The sequence below is a fragment of the Phycodurus eques genome, chromosome 1, assembly GCF_024500275.1.
Source record: "Phycodurus eques isolate BA_2022a chromosome 1, UOR_Pequ_1.1, whole genome shotgun sequence".
Taxonomy (NCBI): domain Eukaryota; kingdom Metazoa; phylum Chordata; class Actinopteri; order Syngnathiformes; family Syngnathidae; genus Phycodurus; species Phycodurus eques.
The window spans coordinates 29,924,520-29,949,114 of record NC_084525.1 but is presented as its reverse complement, the minus strand read 5'-3'; the positions used below and the strand labels follow the sequence as shown (position 1 = coordinate 29,949,114).

Sequence of the window (24,595 nt, the reverse complement as noted above, 5' to 3'; positions counted from 1 at the left end):
TGACAAAAAGGGGCGATCGTCTGATTAATCGACAACTATGATCATCGATTAATCGTTTATAGAGACCTTGTTTAACTACAAATTGTCCAAATCCTTAGAATTTTAGCCTCTCAACAGTAAAGATTATCTGTTTTCTGGAGTACTCAATGAAAACAGACTGATTACACTCGCCAAAACATATGTATTGTCTGTGGCTGATTTAGGACAATTTTGATGTGCTGAATCCAAATATTACATTGGTTCTGGCCAATCAGGTCAAACTTTTGAACTATGGGCACGTTTGTTTGTTTGCAGTTATTTTCACTATAGTGGTTCAAATAAAAGGACATTCAGGCCCTGAAGTTCGAACGATGACAACGAAACATTCAATTTACTGGTACATAATTGTATCAATGTCTAGTATTTAATTTACGGCAATTGAAGTTTGTAACATTTGATGAATAAACTTATTATAAATAAAAACCTGAATTGGAAATTCATGGACTCAGCACTGCAAGATTGTCCTAAATCAGTTTAAACCTCCCCCCCAAAAATAAAATTACCCAGTGTTACCTTTGTGTTGAACCAAAATACAACCCCAATTCCAATGAAGTTGGGATGTTGTGTTAAAGAAATAAAAACAGAATACAATGATTTGCAAATCACGTTCAACCTATATTTAATTGAATACACTACAAAGACTAGATATTGAATGTTCAAACTGATCAACTTTATTGTTTTTAGCAAATTATGATTAACTTAGAATTTTGTGGCTGCAACACGTTCCAAAAAAGCTGGGATAGGGTCATGTTTACCACTGTGTGCATCACCTTTTCTTTTAACATTCAATAAACGTTTGGGTACTGAGGAAACTAATTGTTGAAGTTTGTAGGTGGAATTCTTTCCCATTCTTGCTTGATGTACAGCTTTAACTGTAAAACAGTCTGTGTTGTATTTTACGCTTCATAATGCGCCACACATTTTCAATGGGAGACAGGTCTGGTATTGCAGGCAGGCCAATCTAGTACCCGCACTCTTTTACTACGAAGCCACGCTGTTGTAACACGTGCAGAATGTGGTTTAGCATCGTCTTGCTGAAATAAGCAGGGGTGTCCATGAAAAAGACGTTGCTTGGATGGCAGCATATGTTTCTCCAAAACCTGTATGTACCTTTCAGCATTAATGGTGCCGTCACATATGTGTAACTTACCCATGCCATTGGCACTAACACAGCCCCATACCATCACAGATGCTGGCTTTTGAACTTTGCGTCCATAACAGTCCGGATGGTTCTTTTCCTCTTTGGCTAAGAGGGCACGACGTCCACAATTTCCAAAAACAATGTGAAATGTGGACTCGTCAGACCACAGGACACTTTTCATCAGTCCATCTTAGATGAGCTCGGGCCCAGTGTTTCTGGGTGTTGTTGATAAATGCCTTTTGCTTTGCATAGTAGTTTCAAGTTGCGCGTACGGATGTAGCGCCGAACTGCATTTACTGACATTAGTTTTCTGAAGTGTTCCTGAGCCCATGTGGCGATATCCTTTACACATTGATGTCGGTTTTTGATGCAGTGCAGCCTGAGGGATCGAAGGTCACGGAATTCAATGCTGGTTTTCGGCCTTGCCGCGCAGATTCTCTGAACCTTTTGATGATATTATGGACCGTAGATGATGAAATCCCTAAATTCCTTGCAATTGTACATTGAGGAACATTGTCCTTAAACTGTTTGACTATTTTCTCACGCACTTCTTCACAAAGAGGTGAATCTCAACCCATCTTTGCTTGTGAATGACTGAGCAATTCAGGGAAGCTCCTTTTATACCCAATCATGGCACCCACCTGTTCCCAATTAGCCTGCTCACCTGTGGGATGTTCCAAACATGTTTATTGAGTATTCCTCAACTTTCTCAGTCTTTTTTGCCACCTGTCCCAGCTTTTTTGGAACATGTTGCAGCCATACAATTCTAAGTTAATGATTATTTGCTAAAAACAAAGTTTATCAGTTTGAACATTAAATATCTTGTTCTTGTAGTGTCCATCCATTTTCTGATGGACTGTCTGTCTTTATTTATGTGTAACACAACGTCCCAACTTCATTGGAATTGAGTTGTAAGAATAATATATAACACGAAAAACTTCAAACATCTGCTTTTACTTTGGAAACAATGAACATTTTTGCCTACTTTCTGACAGATGTTACTGACCAAACCAGTAACTGAATCATTTATGGGGAGTTAACTGTATTACTAAAATGTTTATTTGCAGCTGTAGTATGAATAACATGTAGTTGAACCTGAAAAAGCCTCAAAAGTGTGTGTCAAACTAGTATCCCTTCGCATTAATGAATACCCAAGAAGGCGCTCTTCTCAAAAGGTTGGTGAGTGCAACATCACTCCCTCTGGAGTCATATTGCTTAATTGTTTATTCGGTTTTGTTCAAAGTTATTTGGTTTATAACCAGTTAATAAACAATCGGAAGAAAATGATTTTGCAATAAACTTAAATGCGATTAATCAATGGAATAATCGATTCTAAAAATATTTGATAGCGACAGCCCTAAAGCAGAGCTGCACTGACTTTTGCTGGATGCAGGTTTGCTTCAGGTTCTGATAACCTGCACACACTTAATTTCTTGGTGAAATGGTCAAGGGTAGAGCAGCATTTCCCAACACTGTCCCCACACAGAATTTTTTCCTTTGAGGATTTCTTCAAATAGTGAGTTGAGGTAATCGCTAGTTGTGGACTACAGTGGGAAGTAGGAGGCTTTTAGCAGTTGGCACCTTTGTAATGCAAATTACCGCCACCTACAGGACTGGGGTGGAACAGTGGCCAGTGAGTCAGCTTGTTATCATTGTTCAGCCTCACGGTCAGTGGCCTCACTTGTCAAAGAGTGTGTATGCACAAAAGTTGAACGCACACAGGCACACCTGTCAGCAATTTGCTTTCTTAAGTTAGGATATCTACAATCGCTTTTATTCCCACCCAAGTCCACTATCTTTAGCAACCCCGTCTCTTCCCTAACTATTATTCTATATTTTTATGGTTTAAGAAATGTAATTAAGTACAATGTAGTCTACACAGCATCAAACGCCAACACAGGCTTGCTATTCAGGGCGTCCGTATCTCCAATCGCTCAATGTGTGAGGTCGTGTCGGCAACTAATTTTTAATGCGGTGGTCAGGTCCAATTAGGCTCGACCGCATTGTGTGCGACAGGCTTATCGTGCAAATCGAGACAGCGACGTGGCTGAGAGACAGAACCCAAAAAGTACTGTTCATATTTCAATTAAAATAGAACGTGAACAAATAAAATGTGGTTTAATGTGTGCTTCGTTTATTCCAGTTGCGAATAGCAAATTTGGAATCAAGATGCATATTACGCACACCTGTTGAGAATTATTGTGATACGCATACCTGTAGGGAATTTTCATTGGCAAGTCACACAAAGTAGGCTTGTTGATCCCGCAACAAAATCAAACAAACAAAATTAGCTCATGAGTACAAATGAGTCTCGCTAATGTATTTTCAAGGGTGAATTCATGGCAATGTAACAAAAAAATTCAGAAAAACAAAATTCTCGGAGACAGAAGTTAGACATGCTTTTCGGCGAGGAAGGTGGCTTTGGAAGCGCCCCAACAAATAAAAAGAAACTGCGATTGGCAGGACGTCACGGCTGCTGCAGTGTACGCAATGAGTTCAACAGGGAGGACTGTAGGGGGGAAAAAATTATCCCACTTAAATAATGCCAATAAAAAATAATTGCGCCCCATTGCCAGGCGCCAATTTAGCATCAAATACATCTCAAGCGATCGATCAGTCGACTTTATTTATCCCCAATGAGGTGTAGCATTATTAAAAAATAAATAAATAAAAAGACAAGTCATACACGAAGTGCAAAAATGTAATCCATAACGTTTGATATTGAAAGTGGACGTGAGAGAGGCATGGCTTATATTCGCCACCTTATGAGTCGCTACATTTCCCCGTCTCCAAAATGTGCGTAGGCCTACGGGAGGGTTAGTTTCCGTACGTGCCTACTTTTCCCCATCGTATTTTTGATAAGTTACAGAACTTTGCGCAGTACGCAGTACTGAGAGTCGTAGTTTGTATTATTATGATGGTTTTTTTTTTTATTCACGTTTGTGACTGATTCATTGGGCGTACTGTTTTTGTGTCAGCCTTAATCTGCACTATTTTATATCACTACAATTAAAGCTGAGGAATAGACAAATTTAAATGACAGACAAAATGCTGTTCTTTACTTCTTTAATGGTTAAAAAAATACTTCTTTGCGCAGAGACAACATGAAAAAAAAACAATGGCCACCTAATAATGACTGGTGGAACAAGATGAGGTAAATGTTTTTGAGGCATGATAACCAAAACGTTAGCAAATAACCATGCCTCAAAACAATAATATTAATAGTCAATAAAAAGAATATCAATAATATATAATTACAGCTAAAAAGAAAATCTGAAAATGTGCAACAAAAACAAACAACCCAGTAATAATATACAAGGCAAATCTTGCCTGTCTGACCACTCCTGTGTGGACTTGATCCTATCCAAGAGACTGCCACGGTAACTGCAGTGCTTCAACATATTATCTCACCACCAGACAAGAGACACAGAGCTTGGAGGGCCCAATGCAATCATCATGGCAGAAGGCCCCGCAGCCTTGGCACATAATCATGGCTTTGAGGCGACAGGAGCACTTGAGTGACACCTCCTCTGCTGTACTGTCAGTGAAGGTCTGGATGCTGAGCGTGGCCTGGCTGGTGGCCATACGAGGTCGCAGCTGGAGTACGCCATCCGCCATGTTTCGAGAAAAGCTGCTATTGTCCATCACGGATACATTGGCTGTGTAGCTGACGCCTCCGAGACTCTCACCCTGCTTGGAAATTTTTCCATAGAGCTGGAAGGGGAGAGAGGAGGGGGACGAGTGATAACTGGAGGAGTATGGAGCTTTGCTGAACTCTTTTTTAGCCATCCGAGACAAATTCATCTCCATATTGAGGAGTCCCTCCATTGCCCCTCCACTGGGGTAACCATCCATAGAGCTTATAGGCTCTTTCTTGGTAACAACAACGGACGCTTTAGCAACTGCCTGACAAGAAGGCTTTGAACCAACTTCAGTCTTCACATTGGGAACAGGGGTTGGCTCTTGTTGGTTGGGGAGTGGGATCTGAGACTGCGGGGATCGCCAGTTGATCTTAAGACTAGGCACAACTTCTGTCGGACAAGGGTCTGCATGAGGTGGAGATGGCCCATTCAATATGGTCCTGTGAGCAGACTGACTCCTGTCTGGAATAGCCCCTTGTGACGGCTGATGGACAGGTGACTCTTTGATAATTGATGTCTGTAGGCTATGGTTAGAGCTGCTCGAGATGCAACTGGAGGAGGATGTGGGGAACGCCGGAGAAGTGATGACAGGGACAGCTCCAGGAGCCTGTTGAGACTGACACTGTGATGTAGTTGGGGTCTCCATTAAACATGACACAGGGTAGCTTTTCTGGGACTTGGATTGCAAGGCTACAGTTCCTTGAGAGTTGGGTAACTGGGCTGACGCATCAGCCACGTTGGCGGGTCGTCGCTGGGGTCCTGCGGGTCGGCTGATTTCTAGCCTGTCGACAGAGTGTGGGAGTAGAACTTTATCCAAGGGAAGGCTACCCTGTAGAAGCTGTGTTACTAAAGGATTGTTGGCTTCCACACTGGACACTGGTCTGGTCGAAGTGGACAGTTTCTTTGACGTTCCAGAAATACTTGAAGGATAAGAAGAGGGCTTAATACGTCCATTATACTCTTCTTCAGCAGATGACTGTGTGGTGCTTCGCCAATCATCCACAGATTCAACTTTGACAACAACATTGCTCTGAGAGTGGCAATCTTGAGAAAGGGGCTGGGTCTGTTGAGGATGAGCGATACCATTGGGAAAGCAAGGCTGAATGACCGTTTGACTGTGGCAACTGGACTCGTGGGTTTGGATAACTGGCTGGCGGTTCTGAGGAGGGCTACAAATGGCTTCCTGCATCTTTCTCTGGGTTCTCATCTGGGAACACCAATCTTGTTCAGACTGCTGCTCATCTACCTGGCTCTCGTTCTCACAGTCTGAAGCCGTTTCTGTGGAATCACTGTGTGTCCCACCCTCATCATCTCTGCTGGAGGAGTCCACGGTGGGAGATGATGCTTCTGCTTGTTGCACGGTGGTAGCCGATTCAGCGTTCTGTGAGTCATGATGACGGGAAATGTGTTGAATGACACCACCTAGGCATCGCTCTTTCTTGTGTTCAACCTCTATAGGCGTCACGGATCTGACCAGCTTCTGAACAACCGCACCCTGAGCCCCAAACCTGGGAAGAGAATCGGGGATGGAGGTTGGAGCGAGTGGCCTTTTTTCCCTTGCAGGGTCGAGCCTCTCGGGAGGGGATGTAGCAGACACTGCAATCTTGTTTTGTCTATCAAGCGGGGAGGTTACATAATTTGAGATTGTGTTAGTCTCTCGACAGGGAAGGTCAGTTGCCTGGCCCATGGGTCTGTCAGAAGGGGTGTGGACGTTGGATGATGCGACAGGAAGCCTTCCCATGCCTTTTTGAGGAGGGCTTGGTGTCTGCGAGTGCTCTGAGAACACAGAAGTTGAGGTAGCAGGTGGGGATGGTGAAGACAGAGTTTGGCCGTCTATACTGGGATGCTGTAATTGTGTTCCAGACGAATTTGTTGCTGAAGTCTTTCCTTGCTCCTGTGTCCCACCACCTCCCCTTCTTCCACTTCCTCCTCCTGGCTCAATAGGTCCTGGATGTTCTTGCGCTCTCTGTCCACTGTTGCTATCCGGTAACCCAGCAGCAGGCCGCAGCCGGACCCTGGTCGGCCCTGGCCCTTCGGCAGAGGCTGCAACAGCAGCAGCGGCTTCGCGCTGGGCACGGGCTTGCTGCGCACGGGCTTTGATGTCGGCAAGCGTCCGCGCACCCCCCGTCCCCGACCGCCGCGAGGCCTCTCCAGGGGGCACGATGCGGGGGCAGATCTGGTAGGTGGGGTGCCCTTTGATCCAGGGAGGTTTGATTCTGGACAGTTGAATCTGTGGCAGAGAAACAATCAAAATAAGTATGTACAGTGTGTTCCAAAAATATTGGAACGGCAAATGATGTCACTGACTGTTGTCTTTGGGTGTTCCTTCACAGCTCTCACAATGTTTCTGTTGTCAACTGCTGTTGATACCCTGTCTGTTGCTCAGTACACCAGTAGTTTTATTTTTCAGAACATTCCAAATTGTTGTATTGGCTATGCCCAATGTTTGTGCAATAGCGATGATCGATTTTCCCTCTTCTCTTTAAGCTTCAAAATGGTTTGCTTTTCTCCCATAGACAGCTCTATAGTCTTCATGTTTGCTTACCAGCAAACGCAGTTTTCAGAGGTGAAACCGAAAGCCAAAAACAAGCATTATCTAATGTTTAAGCAATCAATCTAAAAGGCAACACCTGAGCAACTAGAAACACCCATCAGTCACATCTTCCAATACTTTTGCTCACATGAAAAGTGTGTGGTTTCAAACAAAAGGTGCTCTGTTGTGAGTTGTTCAGTGCATCTAGATCTAAATATCATGAAATAAAAGATGGAAGTCTGAACTTTTGTCTCATATTCATCTTTTGATCTGAAACCCAAATGTCTTCTGTATACAACAAAAACAAAGTAATCGACCTTGCTGTTCCAATACGTTTGGAGGGCACTGTAAGTGTATTTGCACATATTTTTACGAGTTTTAATGGCTTTGGAGCAGTCCCTTACCCGGATTGGAGGCACCTTGGGTTCCTCCGTTGTCGGCTGCGGTTTCTCTGAATGGACCCTGTCAATTGTGGTACGAAAGGACTGCTGGTCATTCAACCGTGGCCTCTTTTCGGGGAAGCTGGAGAAGGCCCGGGTCTCATCGGGCCTTCTCTTCTGTTCCTTGTGCTGAATGCTGGGTGCAGGGGTCCCTGCTGGGCTATCTGAGGGGCTGCTCTCACGGCTGCTGGTGGCTGTTCCACCTGTGACAGAGGTGATGACGGATGCAGTGTCATCCAGTTGATCTGTAGTGACTGCGGCACCAGATGACACAGAAGAGGAGGAAGAAGAGTCCAAGCCAGTGGTAAACACTCCCTGTTGATCAGAAGCTGAGGAAGGTGAGGATGAAGGTGACGAGTCAGAGGAAGAAGAGGAGGACGAAGGGGATGAGGCGCAAGCTAATACAGGTGCAACCTCTTCGGGGAGCAGACAGCCTGAAATGTTTGGTTCTTTGTCATCACTGGTGGATGCTGGACTGGGAATAGGAGTTGGAGTGGGGTCTGGTAGTAGGACTGGTTCAGGGGTGGCAGTCTTTGGCTCAATGGAGACGTCATCTGGTGGGAGCTCCTCGTCACATTCAGCCTGTAGCACCACCTCCCCTTGAATAACTGTACTTTCTGACATGGGCGAACCAATAGAAACTGTGGAGGTTTCCAGAGAGGCAACGTCCTCAGCAGCTTCTGCAGAATGCAGGACTGGAGAGCTGGTTTTGCATAGGGTCCGACGGGCCCTGCGACGCAGATCAGCTCGGGTACGTCTCCTCATCCTACCATCTCTTCTCCGCCGACCCACACTGCGTCTCTTGGGGGCACCGGCTGACACCACAGAGACGCTGTCACTGTCCAAGACACTTGTTGTGACTTCACTCGAATCACCCATTGTGAGCTTAAGGGATTCCTCTCTCGTCAGGCCAGACCTGCAGGTATACAGCCAGTGTTTTAGTATGAAAGTACAGTATTAAACATTCCCACTGTGGCAAGGCCACCATGATTGATGTGGGTTATACAAGAAAAGTAGAAAATTAAAACGAATGCAAACAGTCAAAGTAAATTCTATCAGGACTGATCTGGTTCTTACTTCTGTCCATGGTACTCCTCAAAAAACTTTTCCTTCCATGCCTCTACCTTCTTCTCCTTCTCCATTTCCTGCCGGAATCGCACCTGCATCTCATGAGTGAACTCCCCTAAACAGATAGAACATGAATGTTTAAGAGAGCTTTTATTCCTAAAAAGTGCATCGTTTGAACATTAACACTGTGCTTTAATATAGAAAACAACAAAAGACTGTAGTGATTCAATTCATTATATCCAATTAAATCCAAAATGTATTGTACCTAAATACATGTTTAAAAACAAACATTTTAAAATGATTAAATGCAAATGTACTTACGAAAAAGTTAAAACAAGTGGACTAAAATGTATTATACTGGATTTCTCCCCCCCCACCCCCAAACGAAGCCACTGCAACCTTGTGCTCTCGTGGTACATGAATGAAACACTTAAATATTCCAATTTTGCACAAGTGTCAAACTCAAGGCCCAGCAGCCAGATCCGGCCCAACACACTTTATGTGGCGTACTAAAGCAATTACTGTGTCTAGTCTGTTTCTTGCTTAATAGGTTTGTTCTTTTCATACAATTTTTCTTCACTTTGAACATTAGAAGCATTTTCTTCTACCAAACCCTTTAACAAAGTGAACAATAGTTGTATACCAAACATTTGTGTGCCAAAATTTTCCTTGACGTCCGATTTAAAATTCAATTAAAAAATATGTAACAATGAACTGCCAGGGCAATTGTGTATATGAAATAATATCGTGAAGTGACTATATTTATATGTTTTTCGTAGTCATAAGAGTCCTCTAAGGGAAACTATAACTGTGACGTACCCCACAACAAAAAATAGTTTGACACCCCTGCACAACTTTTGAGAACCACTGCTCTAGACCAGTGTGAGTGCCACCAGTGGTACGTGGGCTCCCTCTGATGGTATGCGAAATAATCACTGAATTAAATGTTCAACCCACCTTAATTTTTTTTTCTTTTAAATCCACCCACTACATTACATTTGAGAAGGACAGTTCACTTGTATTCAAGTGCAATACATTCACATTTAATCTTCATGAAAGGTTTCTTTTCAAACACTTGAGTACGTTTTGTTTTAAACTTTAATGTGTAATATTTAATTGAATCCTTATTCAAGGACAGGTTTTCATTTTCCTCCATTAAGCGCAGTGTTAATGTTCAAACTGATACAGTGGCTTACAAAAATATTAAATAAAACCTCTGCCTCATTTTTGATGAACATTTCGGCCGACAACACTGTTGTATTTTAATGTCATGGTGGAGGTACTTGGAGAGCGTAGTAATTTTTGAAGTGGTGCTTGGCGTCTCAGGAGAGGAAAGCAGTGCACCACCAACACTGTGTATAGTGGAGATGGGGCACTGCTGACCTCGACTCGGGACGTTGTGAGTCGATGGGGAGAATACTTTGAAGACCTTCTCAATTCCACCGACACGTCTTCCCATGAGGAAGCAGAGTGTGAAGCGGCTCACTGGAGCAGTTCGCAGCAGAGTGTGAAGCGGCTGGGATGAGAATCAGCACCTCCAAATCTGAGACCATGGTCCTCAGTTGGAAAAGGGTGGCGTGCCATCTCCAGGTCGGGGATGAGATCCTGCCCCAAGTGGAGGAGTTCAAGTATCTTGGGGTCTTGCCCACGAGTGAGGGAAGAATGGAACGGGAGATCGACAGGCGAATCGGCGCAGCGTCTGCAGTGATGCGGATCTACGTTCCTACCCTCACGAGCTGTGGGTCGTGACTGAAAGAACAAGATCCCGGATACAAGCGGCCGAAAGGAGTTTCCGCCGCAGGGTGTCCGGGCCCTCCCTTAGAAATAGGGTGAGAAGCTCGGTCATCCGGGAGGAGCCAGATGAGGTGGCTGGGGCATCTGATTCGGATGCCTCCCTAACGCCTCCCTGGTGAGGTGTTCTGGGCATGTCCCACCGGGAGGAGACCCCGGGGACGACCCAGGAGACGCTGGAGAGACTACGTCCTTCAGCTGGCTTGGGAACGCCTCGGGATCCCCCCGGAAGAGCTGGATGAAGTGGCTGGGGAGACGGAAGTCTGGGCGTCCCTGCTAAAGCTACTGCCCCCGCGACCCGACCCGGTAGAAAATGGATGGATGGATGGATGGATGGATGCTTGCTTGGTGTAAAAGGTTTGAGAAACACTGCTCTAGACTGTTTTATACGTAATTGTTGGAATGGACTGCTAATATAAGAGTGATACAATCTGATTTTAGATCCAGTCCAATCTAATCTAATACTTGTTTTTTTTGCTGAGATCAGAGATTTCCGGATTGGAACACCCCTAAGTAAAAGCACCTAGACCCTCACTACATTATTGCTATCCGCCATGACACTGTCGATAAAACTATACTCTAGATGCCTAATGAAGTTCAAACCTGTATTGCTGCACTGTGGAGGAACCAAATGCTGTTCCCACCATATACTGACAGTATTTTGCACTGTAAAAGTATATTTGTATGTATATGTATAAGTGTATTTATTGAGGTTCTTTTTCGTGATGTAAGGTATTTTCTATTTACTCTATTGAACTGTAAAATATGCTTCTATTTTAAATAAACTGTTGTGTTGCAATTTAAATATACAGTGGAACCTCTACAGAACGGACTAATGGGGGGGGGGCCGCTATATCTGATTGTCCATGACATTGAAGCACTTTTTTTTTTAAGGCCATATGTGCCCAAATTACTGTATGGTACAAGATGTTTTTTTTGTGCCTAAAACACCCAGTTCACTCCAAAATTATTGTAAATAAATATACAAAAAGCTTGGAAATGTTTGAAAGTTTACATTTTTATCCAAACTTACCACACTAGTGTGCTTGGTCATGGTGACATTGTTGACGTACAGTACTCATCATAGGTAAGTTGCTTTCATGAGCCGTGAGGAATTAGTGTGCTTCGTATTTCCAAATCTGTTGCCAAAGGCAAACGGCTTGACAAAAAAAAAAAAAAAAAAAAAAAAAAAAAAAAAAAAAAAAAACTGTTACTGTATCGGCGGCGACTGGTTAGAGCGTCAGCCTCACAGTTCTGAGGACCCGGGTTCAATCCCCGGTCCCGCCTGTGTGGAGTTTGGATGTTCTCCCCGTGCCTGCGTGGGTTTTCTCCGGGCACTCCGGTTTCCTCCCACATCCCAAAAACATGCATGAATTGGAGACTCTAAATTGCCCGTAGGTGTGAATGTGAGTGCGAATGGTTGTTTGTTTGTATGTATGTGTCCTGCGATTGGCTGGCAACCAGTTCAGGGTGTACCCCGCCTCCTGCCCGATGACAGCTGGGATAGGCTCCAGCACCCCCGCGACCCTAGTGAGGAGAAGCGGCTCAGAAAATGGATGGATGTTACTGTACCAAAAATAGCATGTTCCAGACTCCAAAGACTGCAGCCATGCCGCTCTATCTCTGCTCTATGTACAATAGTCATTAGATATAGCCATCGTCACATGGCCGCCACGTCAATGCCCCACATTCAACATGGCCACCACATAGGCATGGGGGGGATCTAATATTATTCTATATCTGTGACCCGGAAATACGTCAGTCCCATTATTCTCTGCCTGCATTGCGCCACAGCACCAGTAAACAACAGCGGCCAATTCTGGAACTAACAGATTTTGTCAATGGCATTTTAAAGGACCCATAATTAGGCTATTTAGACCTCCATGGAGTGACTCTCAAACATGGACTTAGTAAAAAAATAAATAAATAAAAAGTCAATTTCATTTTTAAAATAAACAACAACGAAAAAACGCTGGTTATGTCATACGAGTGTCCAGAAAAGGCCCCTCTGACAGCTACGGTTTGATATCTGCTTTGTCCATATTTGGCTAAGACTGCACCCTTTCCTCAGATTGGTTGCCTCCGTGTAGAAAAAGACCCACTTGTGAGAGCACGTGTTAGTCATGTTGATAGCGCTGGTTCGGGAGCGGAAAAGGAAGGCGGAGATCTTCGCTGGTGACGTAGATAATCTTGGGAGATTTTAATTGACCTGATTTCAGGCCTCTCGGCAGAAAAAGGCCCGCAACTCAGGAATGCGTGGATGATTTTAATTCATATTTTATATCTTTACAGAAGAGACCATAGAGACAAGATTAAATCCTAAATACTAAAAAAGGTGGGTTTGTCAAAATATGTCCCTTTTAAGTGTCAAATGGAAATGATCTTTGGACAAATTGTTCAGTCACGACAGTCGGTTTTATCCGTTATCAGTTATATCGGGGGCCGTTTTATCGAGGTTGCACTGTGTATTTTTGTTTTGTATTGGTTTTATTGAGGGTATTTTTCAGGATTTTCTCATTTTTATTTATTTTATCAATTGTAGTATATTATGTTTAAGGTTAAAATTTAGGTAACCCATTGGTTAATAATAGGTCAATTTTTCTCGTACCTACTGTTGCTGACTATGTTTGAGTTAATATCACCTGATTGAAGCCATTTTAAAAATGGCTTCACCCTACACCCTGGACTGGTCGCCAGTCAGTCGCAGGGCACATATAGACTACCATTCATATTCACACCGTCACTGAGTGGGAAATGAAAACCACTCGCATCAAAGTCAGGCGAGTGTAACACCACACCATCAGTGACTCAAATATAGTGATACACAAAAAGAGAAAAAGTAGAGGACTATTTTACATTTTGGTAAAGTTTCATTCATTCCCATAAACAGAACATTTCTTTTTCTTTCAGGAGGGAACACTTACCCTCAGCTAACCTCTCTTTCCAGCTTTGGGAGGCATGTGTAAAGAACTCATTGTTGAGGGCTGAATTACTCAATCTGGCCATTCCATCTGGTCCAATCTTTAAAGAAATCAGACAAAATGTAGAAATATCAGAAAATATAAACAAGTGAGGAAACAACTCTACTTTATAAAGCACTAACCGATTCACTGCCATTGGCAGCTGTTTAATTCAAATGTTAATATGGAGGACCGGCAGTATTAAATACAACCACATCTGAAAACAAAGTGCTGTCTGTCCACAGGTAATCAAAATTAATAATTTAAGAAAAACAAAACACTGAAACAGGTGGTGAGTCTTGAGCAGAGTTAAACACAAAGAAAAAAATGGGTTTTAAGACGGATTTTAAAAATGACAGCGAGGGGGCCTCTCCAATGTACATATGGAGATCAGACCACAGCAACAGAAAATGCCCCATCCCTGCTGAGTTTCAGCTTAGACCTTGGTACCTCAAGAAGCCGGTCATCACCTGCCCTGAGGCAGGGCTGTAGGGAAGGAGTAGCTCAGCGAGGTAAGACGGAGAAAGACCATTTAGACATTTAAAAACGAATATATCTTAAAATGTATTCTAAAATGCACAGGAAGCCAGTGGAAGGAGGCTGACTCCAATATAATGCTGCAGGTATTGAGTATTTTAGTATTCTAGTATCCTACTAAAAATTTCATTGAACAATCGAGTATTCAGATAAATTATATTTTTGATTGGTTAAAGACCAATTATGAATATACAAGTAAACCATTTCACCTTAAAAATAAACAACCAATTGTTTTTCTTTTTTTTTTTTTTAAATCAACTTTTCTTTGTGCTTACATCACACTACTCACGCTCCACACACCCTTTTAAAAGCGTGAACACATAATTACAAATACACTATCAAACTCAATCAAACTAGGAGGTCTGGCAGTGAATAAGTTAGCAAATCCTCGAAGCAGAGAAAATTTCAAGCATTTTTTGTATTCTAAGTACTCGAAACATTCGAGGATTCGTTGCAGCCCAACTACAAAATAAAAGGCATGGATTACTGTTAAGTGCTCTCAAGAATGGGTTTTAACCTTTCCCAGCTGCCTAGTACAAAAGATGGATTTGACTACTGCGCCAATTTGCCGATCCAATTTAAAAACTCTCTCCATTTTAAAACCCAAATTTGAGAAAGCTGGCTTCGCATTACCAAAGCGGCAGTATTAGTATTAGCAAACAAATCTGCATTTGTGTCACAACCATAAAATATGAATTAAACTAGAATCCTCAATGACATTGTGGTCCATATGGAACGAGTCATGACCATTTCTGCTAAATATACAAAGTTCCTGTTCTTCTAGGGTGGCTGTGACTCAGTAGGTAGAGCGGGTCGTCCAGTGATCAAAGGGTAGCTGGTTCAAATCCCGTCTCAGACTGTAAGCATGTCGAAGCGTCCTTGGGCAAGACACTGAACCCTAATTTGCTCCCAGTGGGCCTTGGAGCACCTTTTGCATGGCAGCAGTTGCCCATTAGTGTATGAATGTGTGTGAGAATGTGGGGCTTTGTAAAGTACTTTGGGCACTGTGATATTGAAGATAAAGCGCTATAAGTGCAGTCCATTTACCATTTCTTTCAGCACCGCTAGATTTACCTGCTATGGAGGCGCTCAGGAACTCCCCTCTATTTCACTGGTGCACACTCCCTTTCAAGATGCACAGTTGCACACAGTCGCGGCAGCGGGGCGGTTCAACACAAAGGTTCAGGACAGTGTTACAGTGTGTTAGCCGCTAGCTATCTAGCTACAGCTTGTACTGTGCTGACTGGTACAGCAAAAACGAGCATTCCCATATTCCTTTCTGAGTAGTTGGTAAAGCAGGAAGTAATGTATATGGAGGCACTGATCTATTACCAACAGCTGGTATTTACAAAAACAAACAAAAAAACAGCACTGCCTGGGAGCTCCGTGAACAGACGTGGAGAAGCCATTTTTATACTGAGGCAGAATCGATGACATCAATAAGCTTTATCGCGGTTGGTCGGGATTCAGTCCAAATTTATACCATCATCCAAATGTATACCTCCTACTGATTATACCGTGCACCCCTTATCACAGGTCTTTTATTCTTTTCTTTTTAGCCCTTGCTTAACAGGAAACAGACCTGACTAAGGTTGGGCATAACTAATTTTTATTTGGTGTTGACTAACGTATAAAGGGATTGCATAGAAAGTCACTTTTAAGCAGTGGCGGGCAATTCATTGGTCAACATAATTGTTCGAAGCCTTATCCCTAGTTTTGCATTAATATATAGGGAAGGAAAGAATAGTAGGCTACCTGGCGGTCCACTTCTGGGAGAAGCTGTAGTAGCTGCTGCTGGGACTGGGCTGGGAATGCTGTAAAGGTTCTCACATTAATGAGAGCTCTGATGTTGGTGTTGACAAGAATGGAGCCTGGCGTTTCAAAGTCCACATCCACCCCTCCTCGACTCCTCTTCATCGGTCCTAAAAATGCCAAAACAGCAAAAACTCATTCTTAAGAATGCTAACAAAAACTGCTACTAGCAAACAATTGTGATTATTATACGGTGCTATGAAAAATAATTCCCCCCCTTCTCAAATTCTTATTATAGTTTCCCCACTTTAATGTTTAATACCGTCAAACATACACTATATATTTGCTCACCTGACTTGACTCACAAACTTAAGTGACATCCCATTCCTAACCCGTAGGGTTCAAAATGAAGTCTGTCTACCCTTTGCAGCTAGAGCAGCGTCAACTCTTCTGGGAAGGCTGCCCACAAGGTTGAGGAGTGTGTTTATGGTAACTTTCGGCCATTCTTCCAGAAGCGAATGTCAGGTCACACACTAATGTGGGACGAGAAGGCCTGGCTCTGAGTCGCCGCTCTAAATCATCCCAAAAGTGTTCTATCAGGTTGAGGTCAGGCTAGTTAAGTTCATCCACACCAGACTCTGTTATCCATGCCTTTATGGACCTTGCGTTGTGCACAGTTATGTTGGAAAAGGAAGAGGCCATCTCCAAACTGTTCAACAAGTTGGGAGCATGGCATTGTCCAAAATTTCTTGGTATGCTGAAGCATTCACAGTTCCTTTCACTGGAACTAAGAGGCCAACCCAGCTACTGCAAAACAACCCCACACCATAATCCCCCCTCCACCAAACTTGACACAATGCAGTTCGACAAGTCATGTTCTTCAGGTAACTGACAAACCCATACTCGTCCATCAGATTGCCAGATGTAGAAGCGTGACTTGTCACTCGTGAGAACGAGTCTCCATTGCTCTACAGTCCAGTGGCGGTGTGCTTTACACCACGTTATCCAACGCTTTGCATTGGATTTGGTGATGTACGGCTGTATGGTTTGGATGCAGCTCCTCGGCCATGGATACCAATTCCACGAAGCTCTCTGCGCACCGTTCTTGAGCCAATATGAAGGCCACATGAAGTTTAGCTGTCTGTAGCGACTGACTCAGCAGAAAGTTGGCGACTTCTTCATACTATGCGCCTCAGCATCGGCTGACCCCGCTCCGTCAGTTTGTGACCTCACAAATGCGCTTCTGGAAGAATGGTTACAAATTCTCAAACACTCTATCTTGTGGACAACCTTCCAAGAAGAGTTGAAGCTGTTTTAGCTGAAAAAGGTGGACCGACTTCATATTAAACCCTATGGATTAGGAATGGGATGTCACTTAAATTCATGTGAGTCACGGCAGCTGCCAGAATGCTTTTGGCAATATAGTGTAGATAATTTACTGTTGGGATTTGTATCCACCTAGCTTTTGATACTAAAGATCATAATAGATTAAAAAGTAGAGCTATACGGCATATAATAAACGGATGTACAGTTACCTGTATGACATATCGGTACGTGCCGTTTAACAATGCAGAATCAAACAAGTTGAAGACCACTCATGGGGTTTCCCAAGGGTCTGTGATAGGCCATAAACTATTCACAATGTATATCAAATACATGCTGTGTCTCAAAACTATTCGAGTGTCTTATTCGCTGATGACGACTCTATACTGCTCTGGAAGAAACCTCGAGCAGCTTCTGAGTACTGTGGAAAATGAATTATATACATGGGGGAGAAAAAACAACTGGTTTGCCTAATTATCGCCGAATTTAAACAAAATTTTATAGTTTTTGCCACGAGACACATCAAGCACTAAGCCAAAATGTTCGTCAACCCAAATGACCTGGAGAGGGCACTCCACCCTTTTCTAATTGAGGACCATGGCCTCAGATTTGATTTGGATTAATCAAAATAAACACTCACATTCTATGACCTAGTTTAATTCAAAACAGCATAATGTACAGAGTACACAATAACCTACTTTACCACAGTACTCAGAAGTTGTTTGAAATCAGAAAAAGTTATGGCTTGAGGGATACAAGTGTTTTTAAAAAATCCAAGACAAAAACAAACAAAGGTGAGTCTCGGTTAGAGGAGTTTATCTATGGAATAACAATGAAACGATTGAAAAGCTGTGAATCAATGTGTGCGAAAAGAAGTTTAGAAATATAGAACTAAAAATATATATGCAACAGGTATAAACATGAGAAACTCCAGAAATGTCAGAACCTCTGGATGTGTTAGTTTGAGTGTAACGAAAATATATGTATACGCACGTGGACAAAATTGTTGGTACCGTCTGTTAATGAAAGAAAAAGCCATGGCGGTCACAGAAATAATTTTAATTTCACAAAAGTAATTAAAAAATAAATGGAAATTAACCAATGAAAATCCCACATTGCTTTTGAATTGTGGTTCAACAATTATATTTTTAAAAAAGAACTCGTGAAACAGGCCACGACAAAAATGGTACCCTTAACTTAATATTTTTTAAACGATTTTTTTTTAAACTTTCAATGAGACTTTTGCACCTCTCAGTAGGGATTTTGGCGTATTCTTCATGAGCAAACAGGTCGAGTTGTCTCAGGTTTGAAGTGTGTGTTCTCCATACGGCATGTTTCAGCTCCTTCCACAGATGTTTAATAAGATTTAGATCGGGGCTCATAGAAGGCCACTTCAGAATTTTACACTATTTTGCTCTGAGCCATTCTTGGGTGTTTTTAGCCGTGGGTTTTGGGTCATTATTCTGTTGCAAGACCCATGACGTGCGACTGAGACCAGGCTTTCTGACACTGGGCAGCACATTTCTCTCTAGAATACCTTGATCTCGAGATTTTATTGTATCCTGCACAGACTCAAGACACCCTGTCCCACATGCAGCAAGGCAGCCACAGAACATAACAGGTTTTACAGTAGGAACAGTGTTCTTTTCTTGGTACGCTTTAATTTTTGCTTCTGTGAATTTGGAGCTCATGTGCCTTGCCAAGACATTCCAGTTTTGTCTCATCTGTCCATAGGACACTCCCCCAGAAGCTTCGTGTGTTGTCAACATGCAGTTTGGCAAATTCCAGTCTGGCTTTTTTTATTTTCAACAGTGTCCTCCTTGGTCATCTCCCATAAAGTCCACTTTGGCTCAAACAACGACTGATGGTGCAATCTGACACAGATGTACCTTGACCTTGGAGTTCACCTATAATTTCTTTGGAAGTTGTTCTGGGCTATTTTCTTACCATTCATACTACCGTCTCTTAAATTTGTCATCAATTTTCCTCCAGTAGCCACATCCAGGGAGGTTAGCTACAGTCCTGAGGATCTTAAATTTCTGAATAATATGTGCAACTGTAGTCACAGGAACATCAAGCTTACTGGAGATGGTCTTATAGCCTTTACTTTTAACGTGCTTGTCTGCATTTTATTTTCGAATCACCTGAGACAACGCTCTCCTTTGCTTCCTCTGGTCCATGATTAGTGTGGTACACACCATTTTACCAAAGAGCACAGTGATCACTTGTCACCCTTTAAATAGGGTGACTGACTGATTACAAGTTTGAAGACACCTGTGATGCCAATTAGAGGACACACCTTGTTTAAACACATCCCTATCTTTTCTAGGGGTACCATCATTTTTGTCCAGGCCTGTTTCATAAGTTTGTTTTTAAAAATAATTCCATTGAACCACAATTCAAATGCAATGTCTGATTCTCGTTGGTTAATTTTTCCTAAAATGTGTATTTATTGTTACTTTTTTCAGATTAAAGTTATTTCTGTGACCACTGTGGGTTTTTCCATTAATAAAGGGGTACCAACAATTTCATCAATGTGTGTAAATGTGTATGTAGGAGTACAAGGGTTAAATGATAGAGGGCTTTGTTTTTGTTTGGTTTTCTTTGCTTTTGGGATAATTAACAGTAAATAATATTAACATGAGTATTAACATGACATGAGTCAAGATTTATATACATAGGATAAGGACTAGTTACCTTTTTTTTTTACTTCCTACTCCCTTTGAACAAGTAAACTGTGCTGAATGAAGACGATGTTCTTTTCCTTTGATTTAAATACTTTTATTATTACTTTTGACTGTTACCCCTCCTGGAAGCCGTCACCTTATCGTGGTGGAGGGGTTTGTGTGTCCCAATGATCCTAGGAGCTAAGTTGTCTGGGGCTTCACGACCCTGGTAGAGTCACCCATGGCAAACAGGTCCTCGGTGAGGCACCAGACAAAGAACGGCTAAAAGACCCCTATGATGAAAAATATTCATGGATTTAGGTTTCCCTTGCCCGGACGCGGGTCACCGGGACCCTGCTCTGGAGCCAGGCCTGAAGGTGGGGCTCGAAGGCCAGCGCCTGGTGACCGGACCTGCACCCATGGGGCCGGGCACAGCCTGAAAGGGTAACGTGGTTCCCCCTTCCCATGGCCCACCACCTGTGGGAGGGGCCAGGTGCAGTGTGACCTGGGCAGTGGCCGAAGGTAGGGACATTGGCAATCCGATCCCCGGCTACAGAAGCTGGCCCTAGGGATGTAGAATGTCACCTCTCTGGCAGTGAAGGAGCCCGAACTGGTGTGTGAGGTCGAGACGTCCCGACTAGATATAGTTGGGCTCGCCTCCACACACGCATTGGGCTCTGGTACCAGTCCTCTTGAGAGTGGTTGGACTCTCTTCCATTTTGGAGTTACCCACGGTGAGAGGCGCTGCGCAGGTGTGCCCCCCAGCTCGGCGCCTGTACGTAGGGTTTCACCCCAGCGGACAAGAGGGTAGCCTCCCTCCGCCTTCGGGTGGGGGGACGGGTCCTGACTGTTGTTTGTGCCTATTCCCCAAAGATCAGTTCAGAGTCCCCACCCTTTTTGGAGCCCTTGGAGGGGAGTGGGGGGTGCTGGAGAATGCTCCCGCTGGGGACTCTATCGCTCTGCTGGGGGACTTCAATGCTCACATGGGCATTGATGGTGAGACCTGGAAGGGCGTGATTGGTAGGAACGGTCCACCCGACCAGGACCCCAGCGGTGTTCTGTTATTGGACTTCTGTGCTCATCACTGATTGTCGATAACTAACACCATGTTCAAGCTTAAGGGTATCCTCACGTGCACTTGGCACCAGGACACCCTAGGTCGCAGTTCGATGATCGACTTTGTGGTCATGGCATTGGACTTGCAGCCGCATGTCATGGACACTCGGGTGAAGAGAGGGGTGGAGCTGTCAACTGATCACCACCTGGTGGTGAGTTGGCTCTGATGGTGGGGGAAGATGCCGGTCCGAGTGGACCGTGTTCCGCGCCTCCATTGCTGAGGCGGCCGACCGGAGCTGTGGCCATCGTGCCGGCAGTCCCCGAAACCGTTGGTGGACACAAACGGTGAGGGATGCCGTCAAGCTGAAGAAGGAGTTCTATCTGGCCTTTTCGGCCTGTAGGACTCCTGAGGAAGCTGATGGGCACCGGCTGGCCAAGCGGAATGCAGCTTTGGTGATTACTGAAGCAAAAACTCGGGCATGGAAGGAGTTTGGTGAGGCCATGTAGAAAGACTTCGGGAAGGCTTCAAGGAAATTCTGGTCCACCGTCCGGCGTCTCAGGAGGGGGAAGCATTGCACAATCAACACTGTGTATAGTGGGGTTGGGGCGCTGCTGACCTCAACTCGGGACGTTGTGAGTCGGTGGGGAGCATACTTCAAAGACCTCAATTTCACTGACATGCCTTCCCATGAGAAAGCAGAGTCTGGGGTCTCTGAGGCAGGCTCTCCTCTTGCTGCGGTTGAAGTCACTGAGGTGGTGAAAAAGCTCCTCAGTGGCAAGGCCCTGGCGGTGGATGAGATTCGTCCGGAGTTCCTAAAGGCTCTGGATGCTGTGGGGCTGTCCTGGTTGACACGCCTCTGCAACATTGCGTGGACATCGGGGACTCTGCCTCTGGATTGGCAGTCCCCCTTTTTAAGAAGAGGGAACGGCGGGTGTGTTCCAACAACAGGGGGAAATCATACTCATCAGCCTCGCTAGTAAGGTCTATTCAAGGGTGCTGGAGACGAGGGCCCATTGAGAAGTCAAATCTCAGATTCAGGAGGAGCAGTGTGGTTTTCGTACTGGCCGTGGAACAGTGGACCAGCTCTACACCCTTGGCAGAGTCCTTGAGGGCGCATGGGAGCTCGCCCAACTAGTCTACATATGTTTTGAGTACTTGAAGGTGTTTGACCATGTCCCTCGGGGAGTCCGTAGGGGGGTGCTTCGGGAGTATGGGGTACTGAACCCTGTGATACATGCTGTTTGGTCCCTGTTTGGTCCGTCAGTAAGTCGGACTTGTTTCCAGTGAGGGTTGGACTCCGCCAAGGCTGCCCTTTGTCACAGATTCTGTTCATAACTTTTACAGACAGAATTTCTAGGTGCAGCCGAAGCGTAGAGGGGGTCTGGTTTGGTAGCCTCAGTATTGCATCTCTGCTTTTTGCAGATGATGTGGTTCTGTTGGCTTCATCAAGCCGTGATCTCCAACTCTCAACTTTGGACCACTCAGTAGAAGTCCAATCATTTGTTTTTAGCCTAGGCGAGATGCTGGAGCAGCCAAGTGTGAAGCGGCTGGGATGAGAATCAGCACCTCCAAATATGAGACCATTGTCCTCAGTCGGAAAAGAGTGGCGTGCCCTCTCCAGGTTGGGTATGAGATCCTGCCCCAAGTGGACGAGTTCAAGTATCTTGGGGTCTTGTTCACTAGTGAGGGAAGAATGGAACAGGAGATTGACAGGTGGATCGATGCAGCCTATGCAGTGATGCTGACTTTGTATCGGTCCGTTGTGGTAAAGAAGGAGCTAAGCCTTAGCGATAGGGTGAGACGCTCTGTCATCCGGGAGGGGCTCAAAGTAGAGCCGGTGCTCCTCCACATTGAGAGGAGCCAAGCGAAGTGGCTGGGGCATCTGATTCGGATGCCTCACGGATGCCTCCCTGGTGAGGTGTTCCAGGCACAGCCCACCGGGAGAAGACCCCTGGGACAACCCAGGACACACTGGAGAGACTATGTCTCCCAGCTGGCCCGTGAACGCCTCGGGATCCCCTCGGAAGAGCTGGATGAAGTCGCTGGGGAGAGAGAAGTCTGGGCGTCCCTGCTAAAGCTACTGCCCCCGCGACCCGACCTTGGATGAGCAGAAGAAAATGAATGGATGGATGGACTGTTATGTTTATATGTTCAACAAAAATCAACATCAAACAATTCTGCAAGGAAGGGTGGGCCAAAATATCTTGAAAGAGATGTGAAAGACATTTGCCAGTTGTAGAATACTGCTTGATGTTAGTTGTTGCTACTGACGGTTGCCCAACCAGACATAAGGTTTAGGAGGCAATTACTTTTTACTTACTCAATGGGGCAGGTAGCTTTGAATAGTTTTTTTCTTCCTAATAAATAGAATAATTTAAAAAAAGCATTTTGTTTACTTTGGTTATCTTTGTCTGATATTTGCATTTGTTTTATGCTCTTAAACAAAGTAGGGAAACACAAAAAAAAACATATTTGAGAAGGGAGAAAATACTTGTTCACGGCACTGTATTCATTATTACAAAAGGGTTCCAATCCATTGATCTAAGGGCAGCAAGAGGAATTTACTGACCCTCATTACCCAAGTGTCACTATTCTAAGGAAAAGGAAGTCTTACCCGAGGGCACGTGCTCTCCATTGACTTTAAGAGGAGTGAGGACAACACGTGGCATCATGACTGCTTTCTTTCGCTGCCTCCCTGACTGTGGCAGAAAAGATGATGGTGGTTGTGGGGATGGTGGTGGGTTGGACACAAGAAGTGAAAATTCTACATTTAAAGGTTTTCAATCCTTCTAATTATCTAAGGTTCCAAGTCCACACAAATGGACTGATGAAAAGGTTGTTACATGCTACAACCACCCTAATAGGGTAGCCTGTTTTGGAGGATGGTCCTGACCTGTCGGGACCGGCTGAGTCTGGTCTGCGTGTGCTGAACATGTTGGACCTGCTGAGTGTCAGTCCGTCCCTGCAATCCTGCTGCTCTGCTGAGACGGGTCTGAGGCTGACTGGTAGATTGCAGCTCAGTGGAACCGGTAACACTGGATGAAGTTTCATCTGTTAAGGCTGTAGGTCGGGAAAGACAAGACTTACTAGCCTGTATATCATAACCGGGTTGAAGTTTAGTGCCAGCACATACATTATTTGTAATTTCATTACTTGTCATTTACAAATAAAACACGCTCGCTGCCGTCTGTACACTCATGACTCACTTGCAAGTTCAAATTCATTAGTCTAAACCAGTGGTTCTCAAACGTTTTACACCAAAGTACCACCTAAACAAATACCTCTCCAAGAACCAGCATGATTCTACGATTGCTTTGATTGTCCATTTTGTACTATTTATTCTGTTTTACCTGTCCATCAGTTATCATATTCATGTTCAGAATAAATATCACAACTAATATTGCCACTAACGTTTTGCACAGTTTAAACATTACGACTGTCCTTAAATATAGCAAAATAAAACATTCTTACTTAATGATTCAATTAAAATGCATTGCAATGAAAGTAAAAAAATAAATAAGTTTTAAAACAAGTAGTTCTTAAAGATTGAATGCAAATGTATAACTAATATACAACTGAACTGTGCTCAGACAAGAATTCTTTCGTATTTCACTAGAGGGAACATGCGTACCACAATTTCACACTCA

The 24,595-nt window shown here is 44.0% G+C and overlaps 1 protein-coding gene across 1 annotated transcript in view; it reads right to left on the bottom strand.

Moving 5' to 3' along the window:
- Positions 1 to 4,168: 4,168 nt before the first annotated feature.
- The window catches only part of asxl1 (ASXL transcriptional regulator 1), a 50,251-nt gene continuing 29,824 nt past the window's right edge, over positions 4,169 to 24,595 (bottom strand). Inside the window, exons 6-12 of the mRNA XM_061686616.1 lie at positions 23,842 to 24,008; positions 23,563 to 23,647; positions 15,906 to 16,072; positions 13,578 to 13,674; positions 8,872 to 8,977; positions 7,759 to 8,710; positions 4,169 to 7,051 (exon numbers count right to left, since the gene is read on the bottom strand). Coding sequence (XP_061542600.1) covers positions 4,583 to 7,051; positions 7,759 to 8,710; positions 8,872 to 8,977; positions 13,578 to 13,674; positions 15,906 to 16,072; positions 23,563 to 23,647; positions 23,842 to 24,008 — 4,043 coding nt within the window. The 3' untranslated portion in view covers positions 4,169 to 4,582. The remainder of the gene's footprint in view (positions 7,052 to 7,758; positions 8,711 to 8,871; positions 8,978 to 13,577; positions 13,675 to 15,905; positions 16,073 to 23,562; positions 23,648 to 23,841; positions 24,009 to 24,595) is intronic.